Here is a 22242-nt window from a genome sequence, read left to right on the forward strand (position 1 = left end):
GAGGGTGAAGAGGATAAGATAAAAGGATAAGATAAAACGCCAAAACACAGACTTGTGGTGTATGCTGTACAGTGCAGCGAGGAATGCCCAGACCTCTACATTGGAGAGACCAAACAGCCACTTCACAAGCGCATGGCACAACATAGAAGAGCCACCTCCACAGGACAAGACTCAGCAGTCCATCTGCATCTTAAGGATAAAGGACACTCTTTCGAGGATGCCAATGTTCACATTTTGGACAGAGAGGACAGATGGTTTGAAAGAGGAGTGAAAGAAGCCATCTATGTCCACTGTGAGCGACCATCTTTGAACAGAGGCGGGGGTTTACGACACCAACTCTCTGCCATCTATAATCCAGTTTTGAGATCCCTTCCCAGACGCCTTAACGCCCACTCACATCCTGGGCCATCTGATCTCAGGAATTCGCATGATAAGGTGGGGCCAGGTTTCACAATGAACCCACCCGAAACTCTGGCTGATTGGGGCCCACACCCAATTTCACACCTTGGCTCAGGCAATTAGAGGATCATCAGGGGGTCCTTTTGTCCCTCTGTGGGGGGTCTCTCCCACTAGGTTTATATCTGGGACTCTCCACCATTTGACCTTAGAACTGAAGAAGCTTCTCGGATGAGAGGTGAAACGTCTTCAAGTAACTTAAAGAAGTCCAGATGCTTTTCTTTGCAAGCTCCTTTGACTACGATGACCTGGATGACTGAGAACCTTCACAGACATATGATTGCTCAGATTTCCGGGAAGGTCTGTAGGCCTGAAGACGCAATCAGGAGTGGAGATGCGCTGCAAACTTTTGCTGGTGTAATCTTCCTCTAATCAAAGTTAAAAGGTTATAGTTTTGGGGGATCAAGAGTGAATCGAGTGGAGAGAGGAATTCTGAGAAATGGATATAGCAGACTGTATAGCTGAGCGGGTAGAATGGCTGCTGGAAGGCTCCCCAGGCAGGCCAGAATTCATTAGATATGTCAAAGTAACTTACTGTTGAACGAACTGTTGTTGATACATACAATATAAAAAAAATAAGTGCATACACCCACCCTTTTCCCAGTGTCTGGGTGAATTGTTTAACTAAATTTATTTTCTAATCAGTGGTTGGTAACACCAGAGTCACTTCCCTCTGTCTCAAAAAATTAATCTGTTGTCCTCCAAACTGAAGAGTTAATTGTCATTTCTCATCAGGACATTCTCTCCAAAAATATCTCTCTTTCCCACTGCGGTAGTAATTTTTTTTTTTTGCCACCTTGGTAAATGGTAAATGGCCTGTATTTATATAGTGCTTTACTAGTCCCTAAGGACCCCAAAGCGCTTTACATATCCAGTCATCCACCCATTCACACACTGGTGATGGCAAGCTACATTGTAGCCACAGCCACCCTGGGGCGCACTGACAGAGGCGAGGCTGCCAGACACTGGCGCCACCGGGCCCTCTGACCACCACCAGTAGGCAATGGGTGAAGTGTCTTGCCCAAGGCTGTCCAAGCCGGGGCTCGAACCAGCAACCTTCCGATTACAAGGCGAACGCCCAACTCTTGAGCCACGATCGCCCCACCTTGTGGTGTTTCACTGAGGACTTGCCTCACAACTCCCCATTTTTAAAGCTTTGGTGAGACAGAGGGTTGATTTTTTTTCTCTCGGGGACATCAGCCATCTTGGAGTTGTTCCTCAGCACCCACACTCAGACCATACTGTTTGTGACGCCAAGCTTGTGGTGGAATTTTCTGTTAATAAATTCTGCAAAGCGGGAGAGCAAACAGCAAACATCCCATTTCTACAGCCATGAGAGCTCTGCCCTTGAGACATCGCAGCGCCTCTTTTATACTCTCACACACGACTCTCTGTATCTTTTCAGTTACAACAGTTCTTTGTCCCACCTGGGCTGTTGCTGGGCAGGGAGCATTCATGAAGCACCTGACGCTGGTCTCCCTTGGAATTTTCATACAATTAGCAGATAACATAGTTAAACGAGCAACACCAGGTCATATTGACCTTTACCTAAGAAAAAAAGGCTAGATTTTGTCAGTGAAATTCTAACCACCTAAATCTAAATGTTAAAATAAACTAGAGTTTTGCCATCACTAGCTCAAGCTCGGGACCTCCCAGAAGGTACCAAAGGCCTGGAAGCTTGAGGGTCCTGCACAGTATCTTAGCTGTTCCTAGGACTGCGCTCTTCTTGACAGAAATCTCCGACGTTGTTCCCGGGATCTGCTGGAGCCACTCGCCTAGTTTGGGAGTCACTGCACAGAGTGCTCCGATTACCACTGGGATCACTGCTATCTTCAACCTCCACATCTTCTTGAGCTCTTCTCTGAGTCCTTGGTATTTCTCCTGCTTCTTGTGTTCCTTTTTTCTCATGTTCACCATGTCTAACACTATGGGTGTCTTCCTCTGCTTGTCCAAAGTTATTAAGTTAGCTAAAGAGTTGGGATGCTGTGTAAGACATAAATAAAGCTAAAATACAAAGGTTTGGACACTGTTTTGCATGTTTCCCTACTGCAGGGGTCTCTGCAAGCATACAGAGGGGGTACTCTGAGAGGGTACAAGATGACAACTCTGGAATTCTCCTAGAAACAGTCGATCATATTTGTTTGTCAAAGCTGAATTCAGGGCAAACTACGCTAAATTAGCGTTTTTAGCTAACAGCTACAATAAGCATAACAGTTACCTTACGGCTATCATTTGTTAACATGACGCTTGTTCTTATGCATGTAATACATTTAATACCAACCTGAGAGTTTATCCGCTGGTCATTCGACATGACGAATGACTTCTGAAGTCTTAATTCAGCTCAAGACGCTGTAGATTCCCGTCAGTAACACTTTCGGTCCGCCAGTAAAACGTAGTTCTATTAATCTGCGCTTGAACCGGAACCGGATGTAAGTTCCAAAAAACTGAATTTTGGAACTGAAATTGAATTGTAGAACTGAAACTGAATGGTGAGAAGTGAAACTGAAATTATTCGAGAACTGAATTTTTAAAGGATAAAATGCACAGATTTCTGCCCATACGACATGTTGTTGTTGTTATTATTATTATTATTATTATTATTGATCCAGCACAGTCCTACAGCTTACAGTGTGTACTCTAAATAGGTAAAAGTAATCCTATGGAACAGCCCAAAACTGGTAACTTGAAATATTCACAAAATGATGCATTTGGGAATATTAGGGATAGTCAGAAATCTAATTGCCAGTGCTAATGTATTGGACTGAATTAAATATGAAATGCTTACTTTAAAAAAAGTGGCTGTAGAGTGTGTTTCATGTGAACCATTTTTTTCTTAATAATTTGCATAATCCGCTCTCCCTCACAGCTCGTTTGACTGTGAGTCCCAGCAGCTCTCAGCTGTTTAAAGATGAGTTTGTGACTCTGAGCTGTGAGGAGGACGACAGCTCTCCTGGATGGACTCTGAGGAGAAACACAAGCAGACAGCAGAACACTCAGTGTGGAGATGGGTGGGGGAAACTAGCTGGTTCTAACTGTAACATCAGTTACATTGACCCACTTGAAAGTGGAGTTTACTGGTGTGAGTCCAGAGAGGGTCCCATCAGTAACATGGTTAACCTGACAGTCGCTGGTAAGCTGAGTGTGTGGAGTTAGTGTTGATGAAGCTGTGTGTAAATGGATGAAATGCTGTAGTTTGTCTCTGTGCTCAGATAAATCAGTGATCCTGCAGAGTCCTGTCCTCCCTGTGATGGAGGGAGATGACGTCACTCTGCTCTGTAAAACAAAGACCACTCCCTCCAACCTCACAGCTGCTTTCTTTAAAAATGGCATCTTCATTGGAAACAAGATTACAGGTCACATGACCATCCAGCATGTTTCCAGGTCTGATGAAGGCCTCTACAAGTGTGACATCAGCGGTCATGGAGAGTCTCCATCCAGCTGGATCACTGTCACAGGTGAGGAGCTTCACTCTGATTTCACCTCTTCTTTCATCCACACATTAACCTGAACATGTGGGATTCTCTCTGCAGAAAAACCTCTAATTACATCTGGAGCTCCGCCCCCCGCAATATCCCTCCTGCATTTTGAGTTTACTCTGATGGGCTACCTGGTGTTTGTTGTTCTGTCCATAGTACATCTCCACTCTCCTCAAGGTGAATCTCTAACATCACACAGCCATGGGCAACACACTGACCTGTCAATCAGTTATTAACAACCTGATGATTATGAGCTGTCTCTAACTGAAACCATGATAAAGTTAAATCCTTTCTATTCCAATTTTAGGTAACTGAGCTGCCTGCCCCCAGATGATAACCAGATCCACCAATGGTGAGCAGGATTTGGGCAAGGAGGTTAATGATGTCACCTTATGGCTCGTGCTAATCTATTTCTGTGTTTTATCAACTGTTTCCACTTTGCTTTTGTTCTCTGATCCAGTTCATAAACTTTTGACTGCAACTCTGTTCCATATTTATTTACGTTTGGCTCTTCTGATTAGATTGTATATGGGTGTTAATGCACCCATCGTTGCTGTTCATTGTTAGGATAAAGGATTTTGAAAAAGTCTTTGTAAATCATGAATTGTAAATGTTTAACCAAATTCTGGGTTCTTTGCAATAGGGGTGGGGTTTCAATTATCAATTTTCCAATTAAAATCGATTCTAGCTTGAATAACTTGTTATTGATTCATTAAAATCCTGAATCATTTTTAAATATAAATGTATTTTGCCAGAATCTCAGGTTAAAGCTGTCATTCCAAAACCACCAAACAGCAAAAACAGTAAATCAGATAAATGGATTCCACACAAAGACGTAAACACAAAGCTGTTTTTTTTCCGTCTCCTTCATGTTTTTCTGTGTTTTATCCTCAGTTACTTTGACACAAAGACATCTGCTGTGATGCTTACACCTCTGATAAAGTGTCAGCTTTGATTTTATAGATATAAAAATATGGATATGTACTTACTCATAGGTGATCAGAAATATAATATTTCTGACTGTGTGAGGCAAAAATTTCCCAGATTCAAATAGAATCAAATTGAGTTGAAATCAGGGATCAAATCGATTTGGGACCTTGTGAATCGGAATCGAATCAATTATTATGATACTTTGCAGCAGTAGGAGTAGCTTTTTTAAAATTTTGACTTCCAATCGTTGCAATCCACTAGTACCGCCTGTGGCAACGTTTCACAGTCTACGACGGGATTAACTCGTGACACACCGGCACCTGGCTCTATCATGACACTTCCTTCATGCACAATAATGTTCTTCTGTTCTTGCTTCTTGCAAATAAACTGTTACCTAAATAAAATGTCCCTGTGTATTTATTTTCAGCTTGATGAAATGTCCAATTATGAAAATTAAATTTTAAAAATCACCACTACTTTTGTTCAGGATGATTTTCAAATTAAATAGATTCAATAACAAGAAATTATGTATTCATGAAAAGTTTATACACTAATGTTTGGCATTCAGCACAATGTCTGTTTTTGCTTATTAAATAAATTTGAAAATCATCTGAAATGAATGAGTAGTGCCTTTTAATATTTCATTGGTGTAATTTCAGTCATGTGAGACAATCATAAAGTGTGTGTCAGGAACATTTGGGGCAAATACACATAATTAATCAGCACACTTGGAGTGGATTGGTAGTTACATACTGGCTCAGCTAATGTAAACATTTTGGATTTAGTGAGGAGACAGCAGAACAATTAGAGACATCGTGAATGAGTATTGATTGTGTGTGTGACATGAGTGATGGAGGTGTGCTGAATGGTTAGTACTGTGTTTTTATTTTTGAGTTTGTTGTGCAGTGGAGCATAAGCTGTTCTTGATAATGGATAATGAATGGATGCCAAATTTGTGAAAGAGCTTCTGAAATTTAAACTCCAGAAGTTAAAAGGTCAACCAGAAGGGAGAGATTTACAGATTTACATGAGCCCTGAGGAGCTCCTGTGCTCACCCTGATGGTGCTGGAGATGTTGTCACCGATTCGGATGGACTGAGGACAGCTTGACAGAAAATCTAGTATCCAGTTGCAGAGAGAGGTGCTCAGTTCCAGCTTGCTGAGTTTGTTAAACAGTTTTTGGGGGATAATGGTGTTGAATGCTAAAGTCTATGAACAGCATTCTGACATAACTGTTTTTCTTGTCCAGGTGGGAGAGAGAGAAGTGAAGCATCCTCGGTCGACTTGTTTGGCCAGTATGCAAACTGCAGCGGATCCAGTGAGCAGGGGAGGTTGCTTTTCATGTGTGCCATGACAAGTCTCTCGGAGCACTTCATGATGATGTCAGGGCGATGAGATGGTAGTCATTCAGGCAGGATACTGAGGATTACTTTCTGCGTGAGGAAAATTCTTGAGAGTAAGAATTGTTTGTAGAGCAGCATCTGCATTACAAAGGCAGTGGTGTGTAAAGTGCAATTGTGTGTGCGTGTGTATGTGTGTGTGCGCGCGTGTGTGTCTGTGTGAAAACAGAAGCAGTTGCATGAAAAAGATTAATTCAGTAATTACTGATTACAAAAAATGATCCTGCCGCCTCACAATGATGAATCACAATAAATCCAGGGGTGTCTGTTTAGTCGTGATGACGTGAGTTGTGGGCGTTTCAAACCAGGCTTCGGAGCAGTGTTTCGGAGGCTCGACACACCGTCAAAACGCCATAAACATATTAAACTTCCCATTCTCGGAAGAAGAAGTGAGAAGAAGAAGAAAGCAGAGTTGAGTTGAGTCCGATGTTTCTCGTGAAAGTTGAGCCTGGATGACCAGCGCCCCGATGAAATTTCTGCTTCTTTCTTTCAGGTAACCGCATTAGTGAAGCCCACTTGTTACCTGGCGTATTTTGTCAGCGATGTGTAACATCGGTAATGCTCCATTGTAAATATCAAAACAAACACGTTAACTTTCGGTAACATTTGTTATAGAGTCCCTTTCGACTGTAATGGCGGCGTTACGACCATGGACTGTCCTGACGGGAGTATTTATCTTCTATCTGCTGGGACATCTTGACTGTGAAGGTAACCTGGGTTTAAACATCTGCTATCCTTGTAATGTGCGGAGTTGGGAGGTTTATATAGTTACTGTAACAGTTCGTGGATCGATGTAACTCTGTAATGGTGAAAGTCACAACTTCTAAGTCAAAGTCTAATTCAAGTCGTGGTTTCACTTTCACTTCCAATGGCGCAGCTGCTGAATAAAATAAGTTTAAAAGTGGAATTTTAACTTAAACTTAACAGTAGATTTGTTTTAGAGCTGAGTGACTACATTATTAAGACAATTACCGCAAAGCAACTTTTTAGCTAGAAATATAGAAATACAGGCCATTTACCATCGATATAAAATCAAAGACCAATGCTCCACCCCAGAAGAAAGTCCCCTCTTCACCATCGCCACGTGATTTATTTACATTTCAGCCATTTGCCATAAGAGGCCAGCAGGCAGTTACAATATGTGGGTATAGGAAGACAGAGTAATAAATGCATTTATCCAAAATAGTTTTTTTTAATATATCACAGTGAAGTGTATGTAGTTATACTTTTGTGTGTATATTTCTAAGTGAAAAAGGAAGTGTGTATTATCACTAGTGTTATCAGCGCTAATTTTCCACAGACGGAGATGCTTAAAAAACAAACAAAAACCAGAGTGCATGCTAAACACCAGTCAGTTTTATTTATTGCTGTTTTGATGGAATATAAATAATATTAATATAGTGTTATAAATCTATCAAATTAATTATTTTCTACCTGCCTGTTTTTATTCACAGTGCTTTCAGTAATGCCTTAAAAACACAGACTGCAAATAATCTTAATAAAAAAAAAAAATGTAAGTAACAGACTGAGTGCAGGTCTCCAGGTCCGGCTGTTCAAAGATGTTCAAAACAGTCCTGTTTTAATGACCCGGGTGCTTGGAGGGGTTTGTTTCCTAAGAGGGGTGCAGGGAGGGATGGAGATGATCAGCTTGTCCAAGGTGGGGGTGGGCTATCACTTCATAGGCCTGCTTGATGTTATTGTACACATGTTACACATCCCATGTTGTAATTTCTGTGGATTTTTGCCTCTAATTTTTCTAAAACTATATTTTTTGAGACACCACTATTCACAGGTAGAGTCTGTTTTTCTTAGGGCTCAGGAAAGTCTTAACACCAGTCTGCTCTTGTAGGTGAAACAAGTAGCAAACTGGCATGTCATTCCACCAGCTACATATTGAGACATCGCTTATCTTGTATTATTAGAGTGGGAACATGTGAACTTCCCAATATCTTTTCTCTAATATCCAAGCCATCTATTTCTCTTCAAAAAGAGTTGTTGAGAGTACACCACAGTGAAACCAAGAAACCAAACAACCAAATAAAAGTTACAGAACAAGAGTTAGGAGAAATAAACAGACATGTTCTGGTCCTGTAGCTGAAGCAGGTTGCAAACTGACTGCAATACAGTTAGATCCATGATTATGTGGACAGAGACAACTTGTTTCTAATTTTGGTTTTGTACATTACCAGAATGAATTTTAAATGACATGACTCAGGCGCAGTTGAAGTGCAGACTTTCAGCTAGTGATGGTGAGATGAAGCCTCATGATGAACTGAAGCTTTCCACCCAATTGGTCGACTCATGGTTTGAAGCATTGTGATGATTCATTTGCTCTACTGCGCCATCAAGTGGACAATTCAAGTGAAGCGGGCTCTGTGATTATAATGATGTGTAAACCTCTAAACTGAATAAATAAATTGTTTTCTTGGTTATTTATCCCGAATATTGTCTCAGTATGTGTGATACAAAAGAGAAAGTGGAAACTATCAGGACAGCGTTTTGGTATGAAACTGTTAGCCTCAGACAGTCTGTCAATAGTATAATTCAGATCATAGATCAGTACATTTGCATATTTGTATAACTATAAAAAGAAAGCTGACACTTTCGAGACTTTATCTAATGTGTAAGCATCACAGCAGATGCCTTTGTGTCAACATAGCTGAGGCTAAAACAGAAAAACGATTCTATAAAAATATTCTGCAGTAGATCAAAACCAAAAGAAAACCATCAATCAACAAATGAACATTACCTGATGCTGCTGAACTGAAGCAGAGCAAATAGAGGTTTTATTAGAGACACACCTTAGCGTTTTGCAATTTTGCATAATGTTAAAAAGTTTAAATTATTTTAGTAGCCTATTGAACGGCAGAAATTAGGTTTTCTTTTCGGAAGTATTTAAATGGGAAAAAACAGCGGCTGACAGCGCTGTAAACAACGGAGGTCTTATGCGTAACAAACAAGCGAATAATGCAGAAAACAGATTTTTAGACGGGAAACTGTTCTTGAAGTATTGTGTGTGTGTGTGTGTGTGTGTGTGTGTGTGAGAGAGAGAGAGAAAGCTGTGCATGAAGTGTGATTTTATCCTGGTGAAAGCAAAACAGCAAAAGTCAGAGGAAATTCATGACGATGTTTATGTGAAGCGTAGTTTGGATCTTCTTTTGCTGCTGGTTCGGTCAATATTGTTTGAAGAGAAATAAAACCTGCAGCTTCAGAATCAGCGCAAAAAAGGCGTAAACACGAAGCCCGGACCCGCCGACGGATACTTTATTAGGATACTTAATATTAATATTAGGATACTTTATGTGCATACTTTATTAGGAGAGACAAAATTAAAAAAAAACATCTCTTCCTTGCTGGTTCCATCGAAGAAGAAATGCTCAAGTAACTATGTAACACGTACGTAATCCAATTCCACAACACAGTGTGATGGGAAATCAGCTGTATTTTGCTGCCCATTTAATTTCGAATCTGGCGCGAACCAGTGAACCAGTCCCTGAATCAGTCACGTGGTACGGACTGCCCGCGAGGCCTCGAACGTCACTGCATACGTAATCAAAGCAAGCCTCGATACGCGCTTCACAAAAACGCCCCCGAGATTACCCGACACACGATTCGACGCTTCGACACACAGGACACATCACTACTTTCAGCTTTAATTCAGGTAGTTAAACAGAAAGGTACATAAGAGATGCATAAACATGTGAGGAACTAAAGCATATTTTAACACGTTCCTTTCTTTTCAGGGGCTCAAAGGTAATTGGACAAATTAAATAACTGTCAGTAAAATGTTCATTTCTAATACTTGGTTGAAAACACTTTGCTGGTAATGACAGCCTGAAGTCTTGAACCCATGGACATCACCACATGCTGGGTTTCCTCCTTTTTAATGCCCTGCCAGACCTTTACTGCAGCTGCTTTCAGTTGGTCTTTCCAAGTATTCGATCCTGAGTATCTGGTTCTCTTCAAAGAGATAAGACTACACCACCATGAATCCTAGAAACAAAACCCCCAAGCAACGATTTAGAAACATGCAGAAATAACAGGCAGTGTGGTGATTTACGCTGTGCGGACACCCTCACACCCATCAGTGTCACCCAGATTAAAAGAGTCAAAACAGAATGGTGATGAGAACCCACATGAGTCCAGAAATCCAAACTGACTGTAGGTGTTGTGGGCTGAGATGGTGGTCACATCGTGGGTGTGACTCCAGACAATAATGTTCATTGCTGTTTTTGCTCAGCACACTCGTGTCTACTGCAGTGAATATAATGGGACCTTAAGAGAAATGACTACTTGGCTGTTGGCTCTCCACTGTACACAAAGGTGTAACTAAAGCTTATGCTTGTTCTATGGTATTGCAGATGTCGCTGTTTCCATAGGTAGGGCATTTGCTGCATTCTCTATTGATGTTGTGTTTTTGTTGTTGTATAGCACTTTGTGACTTGTGCTTGTGAATATAAATACATTTTATAAACTTCCCTTCATTATTGAGCTGTTTGATATTCATCCTGTCAGGGATTCAAATCTGTGCAGACATTATTTTATTAGTCCTTCCTGGATTTTCAAGCAAGAGGAACTTTGTTTTTAATACAATTATTAGTAAAAAAACAAACAAAAAAACAAAAGCAAAACAAACAAAAAAACACATTAAAAGCAAATGGGTGCATCACAGTGGCTACATCTACATTTATTACAATCCGTGAATAGAAGAGACCACTACATGGACTCAGTCAAACATACAGACTTTTCACGTGGGGGCAGCTTCTGCTTAAAACTCTCTACAAACTGCGAGTCTCATGAAACTGATCTGTGAAACAATCCAATTAATAGTTCATAGATGGTACTGTAACATTTACACTGGATATCAGTATTTTAACTAGGGATGGGTATCGTTTAGGTTTTATCCGATACCGGTGCCAAACCGGTACTTTTGAAATGGTGCCGGTGCTTAAACGGTGCTCAAACCGGTGCTTAAAGAATGGAGAACACAAAATTGGTCCAAAAACCTCTCATGTTCAGCTGTTTTTTTGTAAAAAGACAACAATGTTAGCCTTTTCTGCAGCTATAGGGGATTTATGGCATCACTCTTGGCTGGAAGCAGTGCTTAAACAATGGAAAAAACACAAACTTTTGTAAATTTGTAAACACTGAGAATCACTGTTATAATGGTTTTTCATTTCTGAGACACGAAATGATTTATTCATGTAGAATTTTTTTTTTTTTTTAACATTTGTTTGATTTCTTTTTAAACTCAAACAAATGTTAATCTCATTATGGTTCATAAATCACATGGTTCCGTTTAGGCGAGCACTGTTCAACAAACCGAATTTTAACTTGATGTCATGGCTCCATCCTGTGTCTGTGAAAACACCTGAAAGCACTATGACTGTGACTTTGACTTCATGACTTTATGGAGCACTGTAACAAAAAAATAATTTCCCCAATAGATCAATAAAGTATTCTGATTCTGATTCTGATTAAAAGGTACATTTTAAGTGTAAACCATTTTTAATATGCATTTTATATTTATTTAAATCAGCAACAACATGTTTAAAGTTAATTTTCAAAAATGTCTCTAGATTTAAAGCAAAACATTAGTTTTTAAAGGTTAGACATTTTTTTCATCATCTAAAGACAGAAACATATATCATCACTGCTTTAAAAGTAAAGTAAAGCAAGTAAAGCTTCGTTATTCACTTATCAACTCTCATACATATTTTTCTTTTTCCATCATCTTATCATCCTTTTTGTGGTACGTTCAGTTTAAAGTGAGAAGACTGCTTGAATTATTGCATTGAAATTAAATAGTTTGTTAGAACTGTGTTACTGATTTTTCTTCCTTTTTTTTCTCATCTTTTCCTTCTGTAGGCCAAAAGGAGGTCAAAGTCAGACGAGGAGAAAATGCCACTCTGGAGTGTTACGGCCCCAGTGATGCTACTGAAATAATGTTAAGGTGGACCAAACCTGACCTGCAGACAGATGATTATGTCATTTACTTAAAAGATGGTCATTTTCAGAAAGACTTCCAGCATAAGTTGTTTAAAGGTCGGGTGGAGCTGAAGGATTCAAAATGGATGATGAATGGAAACTTCTCAGTGATTCTCCAGAATGTCACCATGAACGATTCTGGAACATATGAATGTTATGCAGCATACAACAATCAGGCTGCTAAGCTTTTGAACAACATCAGCCTGAAGGTAGAAGAACCAGGTGAGTGAGTAGAGTTGAGTGTGTGTGTGATCAGAGGTGAAGCTGCTTCCTGGTTGTTGATGTTTGTTTCTAAAGATGTTGTTGATGAGACTTTGTAGAAAGCAGCTGGTCTGAGTGATGTGATCAGAGTGCAGTAGATAATGTCTGACAGCAGTTTGAAGAGGAAATGGATTCTGTTCTGTTCTTCACTCATCACCTACCTGACAGCTGACACCTCACACCTGTTTCTCACCAGCAGATCAGAGAGGACAAAGTGGAGATGGAGGGAAGGAGGATGAAGGAGAGAAGAGTGGATCTGTTGGACTGATCGTTGGTCTGTCAGTTCCTGCTGTGCTTGTTGTTATTGTTGGTGTTGGTGCTGTTTTTATCTACAGAACATGTAGATGTAGACAAAATCAAGATTACCAGCCCCCTGACGATCAGGGGCTTTGAAATTCCATCAGTGGCTTCCAAACTGAACTGTGAGTCCTGCTGCTTGTTTCAGATTCATGAATAGCCAGTTCAACATTCAGAGTGACTGATGTTGGTCCAACAGTGGACTCACAGACACCTCACACCTGTTTCTCACCAGCAGATCAACCAAGAGGACAAAGTGGAGGGAAGGAGGATGAAGGAGAGAAGAGTGGATCTGTTGGACTGATCGTTGGTCTGTCAATTTCTGCTGTGCTTGTTGTTGTTGTTGTTGTTGTTGTTGCTGTTGTTGGTTTTGTGATCTACAGAAAATGTAGGAATTCAAAGTACCAGTCTCCTTCTGAACAAGGACAGCAGATGGAAATGTCTTAATAGCTGACCTGTGAGTCCTGCTGCTGTTCCAGGTTTTTATCATTACGTTTAACACTCAGAGTGACAGATGTTCTGAGGAGGAGGATGGGGGAGAGAATAGTATTAGGGTTGGGTGATATGTAAAAAATTTCCAACCGGCAATCGTAAGTCCAATAACCAACGGTGGGTGATACATTCGCGCATGCGCAGACTTTTTGATGGGCGTGGCCCACCATATCCCAGAATTCATAGCACGGCCCAGTTTCCTACAATGGTGGCAGCTGCTTAGTTTTAATATAACTCTTATTACTCTTTCTGGGTCACAAACTAAACTTTTAAGATATTTTCAGGCAAGAATGTAGCTGTGTAAATATCTGCTCGGTTTATCAAGACATCACACATTAAATGTCTGTTACTCAACAGCCTGATAGCTCGCCGGGGTTCAAGGGTCACTAGAGCTGGTAAGAACAGCAAACTCCCGACACATCGTTTTCAAACCCAGCCTATTAATTTGGACACGTCTGTAATCATGCACAGTCTGATTTGAGCATTTACAACACAGAAAAAGTCCAAACACGAACTAATTGCCAAAAAAAGTAGCCAGTTTGGATGCATGAGCATGTACGTGTCCTCCATCCAACTGGTTTTTTCTGAGGCTACCGCCTTTCTGTTATGAGATTGAGTAAATGACTCGTTGCATATGGGCGCACTCTGAGCATTTGCTTGCAGATGAAAGAGGGTCCTGTTAAAACAGCGCTTTGATTTTATTTTTCTGTTGACTGCTTCTGTTAGCTCTATCATTATTAGCAAACGTACTCATGGGCAAATAAATAAACAAATCGCTCTTGTAAAAACTATCGACGATGGGATAGTCGATATATTCGTCCAATCACCCAACCCTAAAAGGTAGATCTGTTGGAGTCATAGTTGGTCTTTCAGTTTTTGCTGTTAGTGGTGTTGTTGGTTTTTGGATCAACAACACATTCTGTCAGTGTCTTTACCAGCGTGCACTGCCTTATTATTTCTCTGTAATTCAAGTTAATTGTAAATTCAGAAGAATGCTGTGAAATGACTTTGCAAACACTGTGATCTGTAGTGAGAACAGGAAGCAAGTGGAGTTATGCACTGGTGAGAAGACGAATGAAAGTCAGTATAAACAACACAGAATACATGTGAGTGAATGACAGAGAGACATACAAGGAGTAGAAGTAGTGACTGTTTGCCCCAAATCAAAAGTGTTTTGTTTGTTTGTTTAGAAACATGTTTTTATAAATAAAGTTTTAAGATGTATCAGTGTTTTGTATTTCTTTTTCAGTCCTTAGTGTGTTAGTGGGAGGTGCTTAAATGAAAAGGCCATCAAACTTTTGTAATTTGAAGTAAGATTTGATAAAAGTAGCATTTGAGATTTTTTTTTGTATGCTTTATCAATTAAGTTAATTTACTGTGGTGGTTTGTGGCTCAGCTGCAGGGTGACCCACACAGGTGACCTCCATCATGTAATCATGCCGCCCTATTGGAGCAGGATGCTGAGCTGTGCTGCACTGGAGGGCTCGAAAGCTGTAGAAGCAAGAGTGAACACACTGTACATAAAATATTCACGTGCCTGCAGTGTTATGTGCCTCAGGTCCTTTCAGTCACAAATACAGATTAGAGTAAACTAATAAAGAGTACAATAAAAAAACACAATGGCTAACACACAAATAATTTTATTATGAAAATCCCAAATGAATTTATGTGTGTAGGTGTGAAACAGATTAAACAGCTGATTGCCAAAATGTTAAAACTGACCTCACAGCTGGATACAAAAACAAGAACATTGAATTGTGTGACTGTTAAGCAGAGGAGTTATGGAGCTGTATTCCTGGTGCACAGAGGTTAGTTGGAGGACCTGATCGCTGACCTGCCTGAGCAGGTATAATTTCATTCCTTGTGTTGGAGTGCCATCTTGTGGAGCTTTTTAGAATTTGTTTGGTACAGCACAATTTGGAGTTTGAGGCCTGTTTTTATTCCTTATTTATTTTGTAATGAACCTTTTGCGAGATCTCGGAATAGTTCATCTTTTTTTTTCTCTCCAATGTTTCTTGTGATTCTCTGTTAAACTCAGGCTTTGGAACTCAAAGATCAAAAATATGTTTCATGTGTTTTTTGTGTGTGCTCCTGAATCTGCTCCTGAAAGATGTCTCAGTGAGTTTATAGCTTTGGAGGGAGTCATGTTTCGCTCCCTCTAATTTAGCAATGAGAAGCATTCAATAATTTATTAACTTTTACTTTCAAAAAGATCCAGACTTGGTGTGTTTGTTACTTCAGTTTAAACTTGATTAGAAGAGCTGTGTTCCCACCTGGAAGCTAAATTATGTGAGGACCTTCAATGTGATCACACAAATTGAGAAAAGACAAAAATCACAGTTGGCATACGTCAGTCATTCATGTTCTTCTATCCAGTCACAGTCTTTACTTAATCATCTATATTTGCCCAAAGTGTCCCAGGTGACTATAGTTACACAAAAACAAAAAAGTTCAGTACCCCATCATTTTAGAGGCATTTAAAATTTAATTTATTTCCCAAGCAAAAACAGAAGCAGTCTATGCCAACAGAACATGATAACATACAGTGGGGCAAAAAAGTATTTAGTCAGCCACCGATTGTGCAAGTTCCCCCACCTAAAATGATGACAGAGGTCAGTAATTTGCACCAGAGGTACACTTCAACTGTGAGAGACAGAATGTGAAAAAAAAAAATCCATGAATCCACATGGTAGGATTTGTAAAGAATTTATTCGTAAATCAGGGTGGAAAATAAGTATTTGGTCAATAACAAAAATACAACTCAATACTTTGTAACATAACCTTTGTTGGCAATAACAGAGGTCAAACGTTTACTATAGGTCTTTACCAGGTTTGCACACACAGTAGCTGGTATTTTGGCCCATTCCTCCATGCAGATCTTCTTGAGAGCAGTGATGTTTTGGGGCTGTCGCCGAGCAACACGGACTTTCAACTCCCGCCACAGATTTTCTATGGGGTTGAGGTCTGGAGACTGGCTAGGCCACTCCAGGACTTTCAAATGCTTCTTACGGAGCCACTCCTTTGTTGCCCGGGCGGTGTGTTTTGGATCATTGTCATGTTGGAAGACCCAGCCTCGTTTCATCTTCAAAGTTCTCACTGATGGAAGGAGGTTTTGGCTCAAAATCTCACGATACATGGCCCCATTCATTCTGTCCTTAACACGGATCAGTCGTCCTGTCCCCTTGGCAGAAAAACAGCCCCATAGCATGATGTTTCCACCCCCATGCTTCACAGTAGGTATGGTGTTCTTGGGATGCAACTCAGTATTCTTCTTCCTCCAAACACGACGAGTTGAGTTTATACCAAAAAGTTCTACTTTGGTTTCATCTGACCACATGACATTCTCCCAATCCTCTGCTGTATCATCCATGTGCTCTCTGGCAAACTTCAGACGGGCCTGGACATGCACTGGCTTCAGCAGCGGAACACGTCTGGCACTGCGGGATTTGATTCCCTGCCGTTGTAGTGTGTTACTGATGGTGACCTTTGTTACTGTGGTCCCAGCTCTCTGCAGGTCATTCACCAGGTCCCCCCGTGTGGTTCCGGGATCTTTGCTCACCGTTCTCATGATCATTTTGACCCCACGGGATGAGATCTTGCGTGGAGCCCCAGATCGAGGGAGATTATCAGTGGTCTTGTATGTCTTCCATTTTCTGATGATTGCTCCCACAGTTGATTTTTTCACACCAAGCTGCTTGCCTATTGTAGATTCACTCTTCCCAGTCTGGTGCAGGTCTACAATACTTTTCCTGGTGTCCTTCGAGAGCTCTTTGGTCTTGGCCATGGCGGAGTTTGGAGTCTGACTGTTTGAGGCTGTGGACAGGTGTCTTTTATACAGATGATGAGTTCAAACAGGTGCCATTCATACAGGTAACGAGTGGGGGACAGAAAAGCGTCTTACAGAAGACGTTACAGGTCTGTGAGAGCCAGAGATTTTCCTTGTTTGAGGTGACCAAATACTTATTTTCCACCCTGATTTACGAATAAATTCTTTACAAATCCTACCATGTGGATTCATGGATTTTTTTTTCCACATTCTGTCTCTCACAGTTGAAGTGTACCTCTGGTGCAAATTACTGACCTCTGTCATCATTTTAAGTGGGGGAACTTGCACAATCGGTGGCTGACTAAATACTTTTTTGCCCCACTGTAGATATAAACAAATATGGGACATGATCATGGATCATAATAAAGTCTTCCTGAAAACACATAAGAAATCTAGAGTCAAAAGTTGTGTATAATTTTTCTATTGGTTTATTTTTCAGAGGCAACAATATTTGAACTGAACTAAAGAAGAAGGTAACATGGCAATAACAATCTCAGTGGACTGCGTCAGTAGGACGTATAGTTATATTTCAAGGGCATACAGCTGTGACATACCTACAGCAAAGATTTACTATAGAAGCATAAACCCTTTCTTAGACCCAAGCCAGAGTGAAAGCCTGTACAGTTCAGTTCATCTGATGTCCACTTAGGACTTTCTCCAAAACAGGGTCCATGCCCACAGAAGCATCTAAGAGAGAATTCATCTATCTGGATACCTGATGTGACCTCTTTCACTGACAGATACCAGTGTCAGTTGTGCTACCCAAAACTTAAACTTGACCTCTGTACTGTTTATGTGCTTCTGGTGTATTTTAGAACATTTTTAACTGCACAGCAGTTAAAAATGCTGATTTTCTATCACATTTATGACTTTTTTTCCCATGATGATTTTTTACCAGGATAAATAAAGGACTAATGATAAAAAATTATTTTGTTGCGGTTGATTTTCAAAGGTTCACATAATGGGGTCAGTGTTTGTGAGCCAAACAACACTGCTTGGCTGTGTAAGTGGGGCTACCTGTCATTTGGGCCGGTCATTTTTTTGAGTTATGATATTTTGTTAAAATTTTTTAAGTAGAATTCTGTTCATTTCCCCTCTTTTATGGGCCGACTTAGTTCTTAAAACAGCTTGTTTCTCTCATTTAAAATGTTTGTATTAACTTTGTCTTTTTGGGGTATAATGAAACCCAATCACCAAGCATCTGAACTGTACATGTGAAATAATAACAAGAGCACTCAGAGCACAACTCCCTTTGAAGAGCAATAATGAAACGGAAACATCCAGTTTTAAGACGTTATTACAGTATGCTGATGTCTGACCTGTGACCTATGACTGTTGCATACTAAAATGACCTATTTTATTATGTTTACCCATATGATTGGAGCAGAATTAAAATTTTCCATATCTACATCACACAAAATCTAAACGTGATATCTTTAACTGTGGATGCTAGACTGCTAATTGATTGCCCCTCTACCTTAGAGGGGCGAATAAAAGACAAAAATATACCATGTAAACAAGTGTTCACAGCATTTTCCGTGAGACTCACCTGCTTACAGCCTGACGCTGCTTTTAACATGTTTGGTGCTAAGGTAAAGAATGCAGTTATCTGCATAGGTCACCGTGGTGGTGCGGTGCTTAGCACTGTTGCCTCACAGGAAGTATGACCTGACTTTAAATCTACCTTTCTGGCCTTTCTGTGTGGAGTTTGCATTTTCTCCCTGAGCTTCATTATTTAGTGAGTAAAACTGGCTGTGATTGGAAAAATGGAAGAACAGGGATTCTAAAGAGGACCAGGTATTCACCACATTTTATACTGACAGCAGTGGAAATGTTAAGGAGGTTAAACTGTTGCCATTTATAAAGCAGCTACTGTGCTACCAGTTTCACCAGTAGATGGCAGCAAAATGTAAATGTGGCTCATGTCCAACTCTGGCTTTACAGAGCCAGAGCTTTAGGAGGGACTCTGTGCTGTTTCTGGAGATGGGAGTCAGAAAATACCCAGCCTCAATTATACATATTCATGAGTTTTCAGTTTATGACTGAACGCTTATGTTAATAGACCTCTCTGCACTGAATCATATCTGTTATTAATCTCTGTCTCTCTTCCACAGCATGTCTTTATCCTGTCTTCCTTCTCTCATCCCAGCCGGTCGCAGCAGATGGCCCCGCCCCTCCTTAAACCTGGTTCTGCTGGAGGTTTCTTCCTGTTAAAAGGGAGTTTTTCCTTCCCACTGTTACCAAAGTGTTTGTTCATTGGGTCATTTGATTGTTGGGTTTTTGTCTGTATGTATTATTGTAGGGTCTATCTTACAATATAAAGCACCTTGAGGCAACTGTTATTGTGAGTTGGCGCTATATAAATAAAATTGAATTGAAAGCTCTTTGTTTTCATCTTAAACTATCAAGTGTGACACTAGAAAGTTTCCATGAGAAAGATTGATACAAATACTATGATGTTTTGTAAAAGTGAGGTTAACTGTAAAATGATGATCACCCAATCATAAAATTAAGTTTCTCTGAGAATACATCATTTAATTTATCACAACTCATGTCATTAATTATTCACTAAAGTTCAAAATAACTTGTTGGAGTTGGGTTTTTTCTTTCTCTCCAGAGTTTTTCCATCATACAAATCATGAAAATCAAGAAAAAAAAAAGTCTCAAAATGTTTTCTTTGGTCGGTTTACTTGGAATATTTTTGTACATAAAGATGAGATCTTTTCAGTCTCAAACACATATGTCATGCACTGAGGCTTTCTGCACAGTTTGCAGCCACTCAAGCGTGCCCATGCTGTTCTTAGTCTGTGGTTGTGGTTTATTCTTTATTTTTTGCTCTGAAGACACAAGTGTATCGGTTAACCAAAATGGAACAACTCCAATTTTTTTTTTATCTGACCCTTTGGTGAAACCTACACAGAGCCACACGAGAAAAACTAGTGAAAAAATATTTTACTGAACATGATCTCTACACCTCTACTGTGGGAAGAAGAGCAGGATCTAACAAACATGAAAAAAACACAAATAACAGTGATTAACTGCATGTTTGTATTAGTCTTAAATAAGTGTGTGTGTGTGTGTGTGTGTGTGTGTGTGTGTGTGTGTGTGTGTGTGTGTGTGTGTGTGTGTGTGTGTGTGTGTTTGTGCCTTTAAGTGATATGTAGGTTTTGGTTAGGTTCACTGTAATTGTAATTAGGCAGGTATAGACATAAAATATACTTTTGAACATGTTGATGTCCTCTGGTTTGAGGTGTTGGCGGGGTCTGTTGGAGACCAGCAGCTGGATTGCGGCTGTGGTTGGACTGGTGGACTACTGCAGCCCAGAGTAGATGACGTTTGGCACTAGTTTAAAGCCTGAAAACAAACACACAGTCCAAAGAACAGGACACACGATTACAATCTTTGTAGTTCAATCAAAACCTCAAATCCATCCATTTTCTACCACTTATCTGGGTTCAGGTCCTCGAGGAAGATCAGTCTAAGTAGAAAAACCTAGACACAGTATGCCCACACCTAGAGTGTGGGCATACTGTGGGTACATTGCGGGCCCACAGTGGACCTCATTGTTGGCCCCCCTCTTTGATTAGTGTAGGTAGCCTACAGTAGTGTGACACCCACATTGGCCCACACAGCCCTAGCCTGGACCCCAAAGGGGCATATTGCTGGATACATCCCAGCTTTGGAGAAACCTTAGCTTAACACGATTCCCATGTTCCAAAGAATCTGCAGTCCATAACAAAACTTCAGGGTGAGCATGGCAGAAACTGCAAATGAAAACATTCTCACATATAATGATCTAACTTACATCAAATGAAAACAAAAGGAAACACAGGCGTCTTATCTGCCCCCCTGATATAAACAGGAGAGAAACATTTAAAAAAAAGCTTCCCATCAGGCCATTTTCCATTTTCATAGTTTAAAAATTACAATTCAAGGGTAGCACCTGTGCTCCAGTGAGTGGTAGAAGCTGCACTTCTTAACAGATTGGAGATGTAATGCATTCAAAATCAGAAACTGTGAAAACTGTATGGCTTCCCTCTTTTGCATAAACAGCTTTTTTTTATAGAAATGATTTTTTCTGTTTTGCTTTAAAAAATAAATTGACATCCAGACTTTGGTGAGCCATGAGATTTGTTACAAAGTTATATGTTTTTTTTATTTGGTTGGTTTTCCTAAATTCAGCACAAATTCAAACATTAAGACGTGGAACTGACTCCTGTCAGAATAACTAATTTTAAAGATGTTTTGTTAAAATAAATAGGTCATGTCAAATTGTTTGAAGTGGACCTAATATGATTTCAGCACAACATTTTTATCTTTAAATTACACTGGTCCATTGGGATCCTCAGTCCATCCTGGTGCCTACGTTGACTGCTTTATTTGAAGCTTTAAACACACTTAATATGAACATCCAACAGTGAAAAAGGATATATATGCCAGGGAATAAGAAAAGTAGAATAGGTCCATTTTTACATTGGCTATACCTCTCGTACCTCTTGGTCTGTTGGCTATTTGTCCTTCACTGACATCTTCATATATTCTCACTGTTGAGTAGACTGCATCTGGATCACTTCCTGTTCAATGAATAACATTTAGATTACTGCAGGTACAAAAGCTGCAAATTTAGCAAGAACAGTGTTATATTAGAAGGAAATAACAGGAGTTGCAATAAGGGCAATAAGAGAAATCTAACAATGATTATACATAAAATGACATAAAACATTCAAGTCCAGGCACCTATGCTAGGTTTGAAAAAAAGAAATGATTTGGTAAAATACATTAAAAATATACCAACACATATTGGATTACTCTTCCATCCCAGTGCAGAGATACAAAGATACAACAGAGCAGCTTCACTCACCATGTGCAACACTATGTGCATGCTGTTATGGTCTGTTAAAAGCACTTTTGTAACAGAAGATTGTGTCAACAGAGGACATTTAAATCAACTTTATAATCAACATAATAACAATAAACAACACTGTTAGTAAAGCAATTGAAATAAATACACAACAAGCCAGTCCAGAGATATAAAACCTCCACTGTGTCCTGGATCTGCCTCCAGTCCCAAACCTCTCGCCTACTGTAGGAGGTGCCCAGGAGACATCCTGGTCAGA

At 40.0% G+C, this 22242-nt stretch overlaps 2 protein-coding genes across 2 annotated transcripts in view; both read left to right on the plus strand.

The window, feature by feature from the left end:
• LOC146635278 (polymeric immunoglobulin receptor-like) overlaps positions 1-13008 on the plus strand; it is a 67745-nt gene extending 54737 nt beyond the window's left edge. Inside the window, exons 4-5 of the mRNA XM_085350077.1 lie at positions 12138-12471; positions 12710-13008. Of these exons, the coding sequence (XP_085206203.1) occupies positions 12138-12471; positions 12710-12903 (528 nt within the window). The 3' untranslated portion in view covers positions 12904-13008. The remainder of the gene's footprint in view (positions 1-12137; positions 12472-12709) is intronic.
• On the plus strand, positions 3116-6256 carry LOC146635281 (low affinity immunoglobulin gamma Fc region receptor III-like). Its single transcript, XM_085349843.1, has 5 exons — positions 3116-3134; positions 3323-3586; positions 3666-3911; positions 3987-4109; positions 6111-6256. Exons 1-5 carry the CDS (start codon positions 3116-3118, stop codon positions 6254-6256), a joined length of 798 nt encoding a protein of 265 aa, XP_085205969.1.
• Positions 13009-22242: the final 9234 nt, after the last annotated feature.

This window comes from Diplotaxodon limnothrissa, linkage group LG3, assembly GCF_057381915.1.
Source record: "Diplotaxodon limnothrissa isolate DT_005_m linkage group LG3, D_limnothrissa_male_GT1.1, whole genome shotgun sequence".
Classification (NCBI taxonomy): domain Eukaryota; kingdom Metazoa; phylum Chordata; class Actinopteri; order Cichliformes; family Cichlidae; genus Diplotaxodon; species Diplotaxodon limnothrissa.

What these genes read in the sequence shown, in the direction of transcription:
- LOC146635281 (XM_085349843.1), top strand. An exon ending in CAGCTGGATCACTGTCACAG is followed by an intron (nt 3,912 to 3,986) that starts GTGAGGAGCTTC and finishes TTCTCTCTGCAG; the next exon opens with AAAAACCTCTAATTACATCT. An exon ending in ACATCTCCACTCTCCTCAAG is followed by an intron (nt 4,110 to 6,110) that starts GTGAATCTCTAA and finishes TTTCTTGTCCAG; the next exon opens with GTGGGAGAGAGAGAAGTGAA.